Here is an 11,214-nt window from a genome sequence, read left to right as displayed (position 1 = left end):
ATTACCAGTCTACACTCATTAGTCCACATGTAGCCAGTTTATTAAAGCCAGGGCTTCATCACGGATCCAGAAGGGACAAGGTGGAGATACCGTACCCCTCCTTTCTCTGCTCCCTCCAACAACTCATCTACAGCCCAGCCCCCCGGACAAGATCCCAGGAACTATGGCTGGCGTTAGGCATAAATACATAGAGGCCATAGCCTGAATCAGCAGCGTCAAGGGGGCAGGGAGACTGGACAAGAAAGGATGGCTCTAGGGCACCTCTCTCAGGGCTTGTCCTGAGCCCATGGGCCCACAAAGCAAAAGACAAGGGACCAGTGGGCTGCCCTAGGGTCTGAGGCTACAGCCAGCCCTGTCCAGCGAGGCTGGCGTGTGGCTCCAGGCTATCGGGGGAAGGGCAGGGAGCAGGTGTGGGGCCTAGGTGCTGTTGCCCTGCTCCTGCTCAAAGAGCAGCATGGCAAGCTGGGTGCGGGAGCCCAGGCCCTCGAGCACGCTCTGGCGGCAGCGGTGGTACAGATCCTCACTCAGCCGAGCGCTACACGGCTGGGCCCGGTAGCGCTGCAGCAGGGCCGGTTCCACTGCCCGCAGCACATGCAAGCTGGAGAAGCGCAGGAACAACTCGTACACATCCAGGCTCTCCAGCAGCTCCTCCTCCTGCTCAGAGGCCGCCGCCAGCCGTCCGCGGGCTGCCACGTAGTCGGAGTTGTAAAAGCACGCCTCACTGGCAGCCTGGCGGTCAAAGTGGCCAGTATCCCGGCCCAGTTCCGGTGGCCCAGGCCCCTGGGGTGGAGCCACGGCAGGGTGGAAGGCCTGGAAGTGCATGGGAAAGAAGGCCTGCCAGCCAGAGATGGCATGCATGCGACAGCGGTTCAGGAAGTCAGATGTGAGCACTGTGTCTGGCCCGGCCAGCAGGAACAGAGTGTCTAGTGGGTGCTTCTTGGAGAGCAGATCCATGAGACGCAGCGGAGAGGGGGCAGCTGTCTGCACACTGAGCCAGGGCACTCGGGCACCGGGAAAACGCCGTTCTAGCTCCGCTACGTGGGCCTTGACAGGTGCGAAGACATCCGCATGGGCTGCCCGCTGGGCCTGGCGGGGCTCGTACAGCAGCAGCAGAGTCAAGGATGCTGCATCTCCGGGCTCCAGCGCTGCAGCGGCAAAAGCATCTAGGAAGCCAGAAGCCAGGTCCCGCTCGGCAGCGGCGAGCGGCAAGAGCACAGTAAGCCGAGATGCCTCCGTGACATAGGGTACCGGCAAGATCTCCACTCGGCTCAGGGGGCGGAGGAGCTGCACCCTTCGGGTGAGGGGCCAGCGGCCACCCTGGGGTGTCAGTGCTTCCAGCTGCAAGTCTAGTGTGTACTCCATGCCTCGGGCTGGATCAAAGCGCCGGTAGCCGTTCACCAGCTGCTGCTTCTGGAGCCTCAGTGCTGGCTGATAACGGCGGTTGAGCTCCTCTAAGGCCGTCCCCAGGACATCAGCCACATCAGCCTGGTCAGCCCCACGCAGTGGACAGCGGGGTGAGCCATCGGCACAGGAGAAAGCGTACTGTTCCGTGAAGTAGTCCCAGCGCAGAACCTCAAAGCGTGAGGCAGGGCGAGATGGTGCCGGAATGCCCACTGGCCAGGCAGAAGCCCGTTCCCCATCAGCAGCCAGTCTGCTTGTATTCTGGATCTCCCACTGGGCCAGAAAAATAGGTCATGAGCAAACGAGGGAGCCATATAGTCAGAATCCATCTAGAGGCTATGTGGGCAGTGATACTCAGGGAGGACCTGCAGCCTCCTGCAAACCTCTGCTCACCCAAGGGCCCCACACGGTCTCTCCACAGGTTGAGGCAGCTTGAAAGTTAAAAGTGGAATTTCCTGGCGGTTCCACAGAGGTCAAAGACCTGGGATTTTAGCGCTGCCTTTTCATTTCCCACGATCTCTCAGAACCTGTTCCCCTTCACCCCTTCACCCCCCAACCCTCAAGCCCAGACTGTACCTGCAATTCTCGAATCTCCTGGTAGGTGCGGTCCAGCTCAGCCCGGGCAAAGGCCTTGTGCAGCTGGTACATGTGCACAGGGTCACGCACAGGGTGGGCTGTCACGGCACTGCGGAAGCGAGGGTCCCCCTCCTGCACAGGCTCCCCAGGGCTCAGCTCCAGATAGTTGTAGTACACTCCCTGGGGAAAAAAAGGGAGGGATCCATAATGGGAACAACAGAACTGTCTCCCCTCTGTCTCTTAGCCAGCGTCTCATCTCCTAATCCTGTGACCGGTTATGGACTTGGGAGATTTTAAGTCTATCTGATCAGTTGACGTTGTACAACCCTGGTCAGATCTTTTTGAGCTCATCTGTGAAAACTGTCTCAGAGGTGTCCACAGAACTAAATAAAATAACTGATACTGAATACATATAATATGCACAGGTCTCTTACTGTTTCCTAATCCCTATACATCCCTGCCTAGTAACTGTTTCCATCAGCATTCACGATGCTACTGAAGCCCAGAACTAGTAATTTACCTAGGACCCCTGGGATTTTCCAAAATGTTAGATTAACATGGAAACGCAGGTCTGTGTCTCTACTACCCCATAGCTCTCCTGGGGAGAGACACTAGGGGGAGGTTGTCTTCCTACCTCATGGTCACCAGTACAGCCCACGCCTGTGGCATCAAGGATGCACCGTCCCAACCACTCATCTGGGCGAGCACTGACGATGTCATTGCGGCAGCTTTCCAGGTGAGGGCGCAGTTGCTGTAGCAAGGTGCGAGACAGTAACACTCCAAAGCCCCCGTGGCAGTAGCGGCCTCGGGTGCTCTCTCCACCGATGAAGTCCTGGGGCCGACCAAGATAGAGATGGGTTGCCGAGGCAAGGCTGAGGTGGCCAGCTAGACGTTCCAGTCCATGCGCCTCGGTGTAGGTGGCATCAGGCACTAGGAAAAACCAGTCAAAGTCATCGCCGTGTTGCTCCAGCAGGTGGCGCAGCGCCAGGTGCAGGTGTCCGATGGGCCGCTCTTCGCCCAGTGTCACCACGACCATGCCTGATGGTGTCCGGCGGCCCCGCGCACCGGTCAGGAACACTACACGCTCCAATCGGTGTCCCAGAGTTCGGTTCACAGCCACGCCCAGTGTAGGCAACGTGGCCTGTGAGGTCAGCACTGCCACCAGCAGCCTCTGCCTGATGCCCAGCTCCGTGCTGATATACCGAGTTCTGAGAAAAAGACAGTTAACGAACAAGATAGCACACAGGCTCAGCTTGTTATTTCTTCTCTGGGCCTGTTTTGCACCCATGAATAGGATAAGAATAACATCTCTCCCACGAGGCATGAGAATTTAAATGAAATACTGGTCTTTGCACTGGAAGATAGCAAGTTCCATGCAGGTAACAAAAAGAGATTTTAGATCTAATTCCAGATTTCACAGGCTAGAACTTGTGTCCTTGGGCATGATACTTAATTTGAGCCACCTGTAAAATGGGACTGATTGTACTTAAACAGCAAAATGCTTGGCACACCGTGCATATACTTCCTACTATATGAAGATGCTGTCATCTCCCTGAGTATGTCCTATAATGATGTGTAGGAATTTATGGCATAGTGGTATAGAGAATGTCTTTCTTGGAGGAGTGAACTAAGACAGTAACTCACCTTCCTAAGGTATAAGGTAAGTTGTACAACTGGAATTCACTGTTTACTTAGGAGAAATTACTTCAATTCGTGGGCAGAGACATCAACGTGATGAGTACGTTCCTCCCTCTCCCATCTCATCCCAAAGTGGCCCTGGAAACCCATCGAGGAATGAAATACAGGTAAATTCCAGGTCCCTCCTTTTTCTTTCCCCCTCTTTATACACGTATCCTCCTTAACACTAATTTCTCTAATCGTAAACAGACCACCTAGGAGCTAGGAGGGTGTCTGGGGAACTATGGGTGCAGCCGTTTTAGCTCAGCTCAGATCCGGACACGATCCAGAAAAGGCTTCAAACTGGTCCCCTGGCTCCCTGGAAAGCAGGGTCATAGGAAGTAATCGAGGCCCAAGGACTTCCTGGCCAGCCAGCCCCTTCCTTCCGGAGCCTGACCCGGCCTCCGGTGGCCTCCCCAGCGCGCGCGTCCGGGCTGGTACCCGGGGGGTGGGGCGGATGGAGCGGATCAGTACCTGACGGCCTTCTTGGCGGCCTGGCCGGGCTGTGCGGGATGGTAGGGCAAGACACGAGGCTCCCAGCTCTCACCGGCGCCTGCGCCAGCCCCGGCTCTCTCGCGCTCTGCTCCGGGCTGCACCGAGTTGGGCCGGCGCGCCGCGTTGGTGTTGCCGCGCGGCGGCAGCTCAGAGTCTCCGGGTTGGGGCGGCCCCGGGCCGCAAGGCTCCTCCACCCAGGTGACGCTGAGCAGGCTCAGGGTGAAGCCCAGGGAGATGCCCACGGCCACAGGCCCCGCGGGCCGCAGCACCGACAGCAGCAGCGACGCCCGCATGGCGTCCCGACAGCGGGCCCCCGTCCCCCGCGCAGCCCGAGGAGGCTCCGAGGGGGCGGGACCGGGGAGGGGGCGGATCCGGAGGGCCCGGGCCCAGCAGGCGGGTCCCCTCCCTCCCCGCCGAGCAGAGCCAGCAGCGAAAGCCGGAACCCCCGCGCTGCTCCGCTGTCCCTCCAGCTGCGCTTCGCCTCCGGGCCTCCCAGGCGGCTGCTGTCCGACGTGTCAGGCGAGGGCCCCGCCCCCGAGGTGGGATCTCAGCCGTCAGCTACCGGAGAGGGAGGAGGGGGAGGAGGTTAAAGGGGAAGGACCCCCGGAAGTGCCCCCTCCTCAGTGCCGGAGAGGCAGACGCCGGGGGCGGAGTCCCCTGCTTCCCCCGGCGTGGTTGGTGCGTCCCGGGTGACGTCAGAAGCAGCCCGCCCCTGCCTGGATGGTGCACCCTGAGTGACGTCAGGAGCAGAGGCCGGAGCTGTCCATCAGCACCAAAGGCCGCCGGCGGGCTCAGGGCATGGGGCCGCGGCTCCGGGGCAGCCCGAGCTCCTGCTCCTGCTCCTGCTCCATTCCATTTCCCGGGCTGGCTCCGAGACCCCGGGCTGTGGGGCTGCAGTGCCAGCCGGTGTTGGAGGTGGAGCGGCGACGCCGTCGCACAGAGACCTGTCTCTCCGGCCCAGCAGCCCCCTTCACACGGCGGACTTTGCCCCGACCCCAGTCAGTAGGAACCTCTGGCGTCCCACCACCCCGGCTCCTCCGGTCCTTGAACAGCCTCTCTTGCTCGGAAGCTCAGGTCACCTCCAGCCCAGGTAGATCTTGGACAATCCCAAAATGAGCCTCTTACAGATGGTGCTCGGGCTGCCTCTTTTTTTGCCAGCAGCGCCCTACCCTCGTCTGGCCCCATCTAGTCCCTCTTTTAAGTCCATCCCAACCGCCTCTAGCCAGGCACTTGTTTCCCTTTGTCTTTACTCCGGGTTCCAGAGACGCATCCAGCGGTGCCTGATGTGGGCACCATTCCTTTGTCCACTGTGCCCTTGCTGAATTCCCCCACTCGCGCTGTTTTCCTGGTGGAGACCTACGACTGACTCTTGACCCCAATTTCCTCTCTGTCAGGTTGACCTGGGAGGGTGACCCTCTTCCATTCCCAGCACTATGCCGGGTACTATGGAAACTCTGCGGTTCCAGCTGCTGCCCCCGGAGCCAGATGATGCCTTCTGGGGTGCACCCTGCGAACAGCCTCTGGAGCGCAGGTATCAGGCCCTGCCGGCCCTCGTCTGCATCATGTGCTGTTTGTTTGGAGTCGTCTACTGCTTCTTTGGTGAGAGCCCCCCTCATTCTTCATCTAGTCCCTCCACTGTTTCCCTGAGGTTCCTTTTCTGGTGTCTCTCAAAACATTTTCAGCCCATCCCACCCCCGTGGCAATATCTTTCTCTTATTGATCCCAGGTATATTTGTAGATCATTGACTCTAGAGTCCACAGAGCACAGGTTTTAAATTAGATTCTGAGTTTGAACCTGGCTCTATATGTTAGTCACTGTGATGTAATCGGTACATTAACCTGAGTCTCAGCTTTCCCACCTGGACAAAGGCAACAATGTTTGTCTCATACAGGCACAAATTAGTAGGTACTCAAAGAATAGTAGCTATTGTAGTGAAGATGTGTTTGGATCAGCAGGCTAAGCAGACACTGAAAACATTTTGCATGGTGATTAAACATGGTCCCTTACAGCAGGCAGCAGGGCATATTGTATGGTGGGGGCGAGACCTGGAATATTCACACTTGTGATACATATTAGTGTGGGCTGTATGGTAGTCACACACATGGAGATCGCCTACAAGGCAGATTCCCATAAGGATGGGTATCGTGAAGAGTTGTATGGGGGAGGGCGTGGTATGTCTGTAATCCCAGCATTCAGGAAGCTGAAGCAGAGGAACGGAAGCGCAAGTCTAGTATGGATTACATGGTACAGTGGTGTGTGTGTGGTGTGTGTAACTGCAGGAGTTCAGTTGAACAGGTGAGTGTGGGTCTAGTTGACAGCTCTCGAGGTCTTGGCTACCTTCCTTAGAGAAAAGTATACCTTTTTCTCATTTCCACAGAGATATCACATGGGTCAGTGGCAGCTTAGAGTAAATGCCCAGTGGGTTCTTCAGAAAGTTATAGAACTTCGCAGTGGAGACTGTTTTCTATGTGTAGGGACCCAAAGACAGCCTCCAAGCAGATTGTAAGTATTATAACTAGTTTGGGCAAAATGGCTGGCAGTTTGCCCCAGTGTGGCAGACTCTATACCTTCTGTTAGAATAATTGGAAATTTGGGGTGTGGGTCAGATGGTCTTACTTTTACATTTTTGCAGAGTGAGCAGAGAAATGCTCCCCCACAAGAGTTTAGGATATGTAATGGGTCTTCAAAGGTCTCCATCCCCTCTGCTCTGTGTGTACCTACTCCCTCCGCATGGTGCTCTGGACGGCTTAATTCCTTATCCTCAGCTCCCACAACCATCCTACCCATTTTGGATGCTCCTACCATGGGATTCAGAGACTTTTTCTAAACTCTGTTCCTCTCTGACTACAGAACCTTCTGGGATCCGATACCCTCATGCTTGGGACCAAATCTCCCTTTTGTATTTATTATCTTTCTCTTTGGCTCTCCCTGCCTCTCCTTGACACCCAACTCTGACTTCTGCCTTCCCAACTGTTCAAGATCTAAACCCGCTCTCTCCTTCATACACTGCTAATCGTGGAAAAGTCCCTATAACCTGCTCTTCTGAAACTTCACAACCACAACTTCTCCGCATGGTCCTCTTGGATTTCCAACAGTCCTATACGGATCCTAACACCCTCCCAATGGTTCTCTTTGATCCCTGTCACTCTGATCGGGAGACTGTGGTCTCTAGTGATTCCATTTCTCTGGCCTTAGTGTTCCCCTTTGTCTTTAATAATCTTAATGATTCTCCTTCTACCTGCAAAGACCTCTTCGCCCCATAACCCAGCTCTGCTATCTCTGCAACCTTCCAGAAGTGCTTTAGCTCTGAAGCCCTATGACCAAACAAGGATCTCACCTTGTATGGGATGTAAACTTATGTGACCTCATCCTTGTACATAATTTTTTCCCCTGACTTCCATGTTCTTCATCTCTGACTAGTCCTCCTCAGAGACCCTAAGGACTCATTATTGATGCCCTTGTGACTCCAAAGAGTGATCTCTCTGAACCACATGATTCTAAAGACCCTTATTTCCCCATTACTGATATACTCGATCCCAATGATCCTTACTCTATCCCTCAGACTTCAAAGCATTATTTCAATAATCAATGTCTTCCCAGTGATTCCCAGCAAACATCTATATGGTCCCCTGACCTCTAGCTCCACCACTGAGCCCTTGTGACCTCTAATTCTCTTATTATAGCACCCCTGTCTCTGATTCCCTTGTGCCTCTATGTTCCCACTCTCTGACTTCCAACCTGGAAACGCCTTCTTGGCCCCTCACTGACCCTGTTCTCCTCTAGGTTACCGCTGCTTCAAGGCAGTCCTCTTCCTCACTGGGTTGCTGTTTGGCTCAGTGGTCATCTTCCTGCTGTGCTACCGAGAGCGGGTTCTGGAGACGCAGCTGAGTGCTGGGGCAAGCGCAGGCATCGCACTGGGCATTGGGCTGCTCTGCGGGCTGGTAGCCATGCTGGTGCGCAGCGTGGGCCTCTTCCTGGTGGGGCTGCTGCTCGGTCTGCTGCTCGCTGCCGCCGCCCTACTGGGCTCTGCCCCCTATTACCAGCCTGGCTCCGTGTGGGGCCCACTGGGGCTGCTTCTGGGAGGCGGCCTGCTCTTTGCCCTGCTGACTCTGCGCTGGCCCAGACTGCTCACCACCCTTGCCACTGCTGTGACTGGTGCTGCCCTCATCGCCACTGCCGCAGACTATTTTGCTGAACTGCTACTGCTGGGGCGCTACGTGGTGGAGCGACTGCGGGCTGCGCCTGTGCCTCCCCTCTGCTGGCGGAGCTGGGCCCTGCTGGCACTCTGGCCCCTACTTAGCCTGATGGGCGTTCTGGTGCAGTGGAGGGTGACAACCGAGAGGGACTCCCACACAGAAGGTGAGAGGGCACAGGCTAGGGTGGGCATGGGAAGAAGGGGTGGACAAAGATGGTGGGGTGATTGGGGGACTAGTGAGAGGGGACGGAAGCTGTATAGACCAAAATTGGAAAGCCTCAGTTAGAAAATTGACTTGACCAGGGTCTAGGAGAATAGGGTTTAATAACAATATTCACTAGAAAAGAATGTGTGGGACACCGGCTCTAGGTCAAGCCCATTCCAGGCACTGGGGTGATATAGCAGAGGTGAAACAGAAGGATAGAGGACGTAGCTCAGTGGCAGCATGCTTGCCCGACATGCACAGGGCTCCGAGCTTGATTCCTAGGACCACAAACAAACAAATGCTACCAGAGACGGGGGTCATGCTCTTAGGAGAGTCCGTCCAGGGCAGCTGAGAAACATACTAAACATGCAAACAAACATATAAGTTAATTCTAATTGTGCAGAGTGATATGGAGTGATACAAAGTAATACGAAACTTTCATCTTACGGATTCCACTGTAGTTAGAGTGGCCAAGGAAGGCTGATGGTGTCAACCCTCTGCGCCAAATTTTGTTAGGACAGTGAGATGCCCATGGAGGGCTTAGGGTAGCGGAGGAAATAGTAGGTTAATGTTGGGGGATGTAGAACACATTAGGGAAATTGTTCTCAATCTTCCTAATGCTGCGACCTTAATATAGTCCCTTATGTCATGGTGACCCCCAAACATAAACTTATTTTTGTTGCTACTTCATAACTGTAATTTTGCTACTGTTATGAACCATAATGTAAATATCTGTGTTTTACAGTGGTCTTAGGCAACTCCTATGAAAGGGTCGTTTCACCAAGTGGATCAGATCCACAGGTTGAGAACCACTGCATTAGAGGGAGGCGAGCGGAGAAAGGAACAGTAAGGAAGCAGCTGTCCAGTTGAAAGATGATGGCAGCTGGCCTGGGAGTCACCCAAGGCCTTAGGGTTGGCACAGCAACAACAGTTGCGGAGGGGGGGTTGCACATACGTGCCTTTGCGAGAAAAGAAAAACTGGGAAGTGCCATCTTGGAGGTGAGAAACCAGGAAAGGAAGTAACAGGGTGGAAGTGTGGGTCATAGGCAAGGGACTGTGGAAGCATGAAGCTCCTCGAGGGGAAGAAGGGAGAGGGCTCAGGGAAGAGCTATATGAACTTGAGTCTCCTGTGCCCGTCCCTCTACAGTGGTCATCAGCAGGCAGCGAAGGCGAGTGCAGCTCATGCGGATCCGGCAACAGGAAGAACGCAAGGAGAAGCGGAGGAAGAAGAGACCCCCTCGGGCTCCTCCCCGAGGTCCTCGGGCTCCTCCCCGGCCTGGTCCCCCAGACCCTGCCTATAGACGCAGGCCAGTGCCCATCAAACGCTTCAATGGAGATGTCCTCTCCCCGGTGAGGTCCCAGAGCCCCTCCAGCTCCTGGGTGGGAAGTGTATGTAGACTGAATCTTCTTGGGGGACACTGACCTTAAGGCCTATGCTTGTCCATCCATCAGAACCTCTATACCTGGGCCCTGATGGATCCAACTGGGCAGGTGTCCCAAGTACTGACACTAAGTGGATATGGTATATGGTGCCTTTTAGGGTTGTGGACTTAGTGTGGAGATGCTTTGGGTTTGTGCAGGCCAGGGGAGTGTCAGGCCTGGGTGGGACAGGGAGAGGTGGTTCTGCAGCAGGACTCACACCTGTGTTTATCTCTCCCACAGAGTTACATCCAGAGCTTCCGGGACCGGCAGACTGGGAGCTCTCTGAGCTCCTTCATGGCCTCACCCACGGACACGGACTATGAGTATGGGTCCCGGGGGCCACTGACAACCTGCTCGGGACCTCCTGTGCGGGTGTAGTCATGTTGCCTGTCTAGACTCTGCAGTCACCAGCTCTACCAGCTTAGGGAGTCCTGCCAGGCCACTACTGAGGCTGCACGGCCCTGTGGTCTTTGACTGTCTCTCTCCCCTCCTTGGAGAGGGTTGGCCAGCCACCGGAAGGGAGGCTGTGTCTCAGGCTAGGTAGGCCTGGCCTGAGGGAGAAGCTCCGGTCCAAGCTCCCGAGGGACTCGGGATGTGAGCCCCACTGGGACGTGCTCAGGGTTCTGTGTTGCCCATATATGCGTGTGTGAAGGGGGTAGGCTTTGAGGGGACACTGGGACCCTTGCCTTAGATTTCTGATTGGCAGGGCTTCTTCAGGGCCAGCCCCGCCTCCTGTCCCACTGCTGGGGTCCCATGGGCCACTCTCCTGCATGTCTGTGAGGAAGAGGCTGGCCTGCCTCCCCTATTGCTCTACCTTCCAGCCACTCATCTAAGGGTTCTCGTCATTGTCCATGGAGCCAATGACAGCACCCCTGACCCTGGTCCCCTGGCCTCTCTCTGCAAAGCAACCAGCCTGAAGAGCCATGGCAGGGGATAGGGGCGGGGAGTGTTGTTCTCGGTTGGGTTTGGGAGGAGGGTGGAGGGAGAAGGGCTTAAATGCACGGTGCATGTCTGGTGTCTGTCATGCCACCCTAGACACCTCATGCTTCTGTCCCCTCCCACCCTGTTTCACAACTTTTATAAATGTGCCAAACTATGTGCCCTCTGCCAGAAGTCTTCAGTAACTGGTACTCCCATCAATCAAGTTGGAAGCCCTGCAACCTCAGAGCTATGCCACTGACTATAGGGGCTCCAAGCATGGCCTGCCCTCCCATGGCACACAGACAGGCGTGGGCATGAACG

At 55.7% G+C, this 11,214-nt stretch overlaps 2 protein-coding genes across 3 annotated transcripts; one reads left to right on the top strand and one right to left on the bottom strand.

Annotated features, from left to right (window-relative positions):
* Nucleotides 1–22: 22 nt before the first annotated feature.
* On the bottom strand, nucleotides 23–4,575 carry Chpf (chondroitin polymerizing factor). Its single transcript, XM_050160991.1, has 4 exons — nucleotides 4,129–4,575; nucleotides 2,612–3,185; nucleotides 1,978–2,157; nucleotides 23–1,674 (listed from the first exon to the last, which is right to left on the bottom strand). Exons 1-4 carry the CDS (start codon nucleotides 4,440–4,442, stop codon nucleotides 418–420), a joined length of 2,325 nt encoding a protein of 774 aa, XP_050016948.1. The 5' UTR covers nucleotides 4,443–4,575; the 3' UTR covers nucleotides 23–417.
* Tmem198 (transmembrane protein 198) lies at nucleotides 4,551–11,155 on the top strand. 2 transcript variants are annotated; one of them, XM_050160994.1, is made up of 5 exons: nucleotides 4,551–4,688; nucleotides 5,544–5,748; nucleotides 7,934–8,509; nucleotides 9,698–9,900; nucleotides 10,213–11,155. In XM_050160994.1, exons 2-5 carry the CDS (start codon nucleotides 5,583–5,585, stop codon nucleotides 10,348–10,350), a joined length of 1,083 nt encoding a protein of 360 aa, XP_050016951.1. In that variant the 5' UTR covers nucleotides 4,551–4,688; nucleotides 5,544–5,582; the 3' UTR covers nucleotides 10,351–11,155. The 2 variants fall into 2 exon arrangements, with proteins under 2 accessions (XP_050016951.1, XP_050016950.1); XM_050160993.1 differs by lacking the exon at nucleotides 4,551–4,688 and adding an exon at nucleotides 5,102–5,239 and having other exon boundaries at nucleotides 10,213–11,150.
* Nucleotides 11,156–11,214: the final 59 nt, after the last annotated feature.

This window comes from Alexandromys fortis, unplaced genomic scaffold (genome assembly GCF_014885135.2).
Source record: "Alexandromys fortis isolate MF-2015 unplaced genomic scaffold, M_Fortis_MF-2015_v1.1 scaffold_98, whole genome shotgun sequence".
Lineage (NCBI taxonomy): Eukaryota > Metazoa > Chordata > Mammalia > Rodentia > Cricetidae > Alexandromys > Alexandromys fortis.
The sequence above is the reverse complement of the archived record's forward strand: the minus strand, read 5'-3'. Positions and strand labels throughout refer to the sequence as shown.

Bases quoted from the DNA above. Each gene is read 5' to 3' on its own strand.
- Chpf (XM_050160991.1), bottom strand. From the start codon at position 4,442: ATGCGGGCGTCGCTGCTGCTGTCGGTGCTGCGGCCCGCGGGGCCTGTG. The intron at 3,186-4,128 runs GTACTGATCCGC...TCTTTTTCTCAG, and splicing joins GCCGCCAAGAAGGCCGTCAG to AACTCGGTATATCAGCACGG. The intron at 2,158-2,611 runs GTAGGAAGACAA...TTTTTTCCCCAG, and splicing joins GCTGTACTGGTGACCATGAG to GGAGTGTACTACAACTATCT.
- Tmem198 (XM_050160994.1), top strand. From the start codon at position 5,583: ATGCCGGGTACTATGGAAACTCTGCGGTTCCAGCTGCTGCCCCCGGAG. The intron at 5,749-7,933 runs GTGAGAGCCCCC...GTTCTCCTCTAG, and splicing joins AGTCGTCTACTGCTTCTTTG to GTTACCGCTGCTTCAAGGCA. The intron at 9,901-10,212 runs GTGAGGTCCCAG...TCTCTCCCACAG, and splicing joins ATGGAGATGTCCTCTCCCCG to AGTTACATCCAGAGCTTCCG.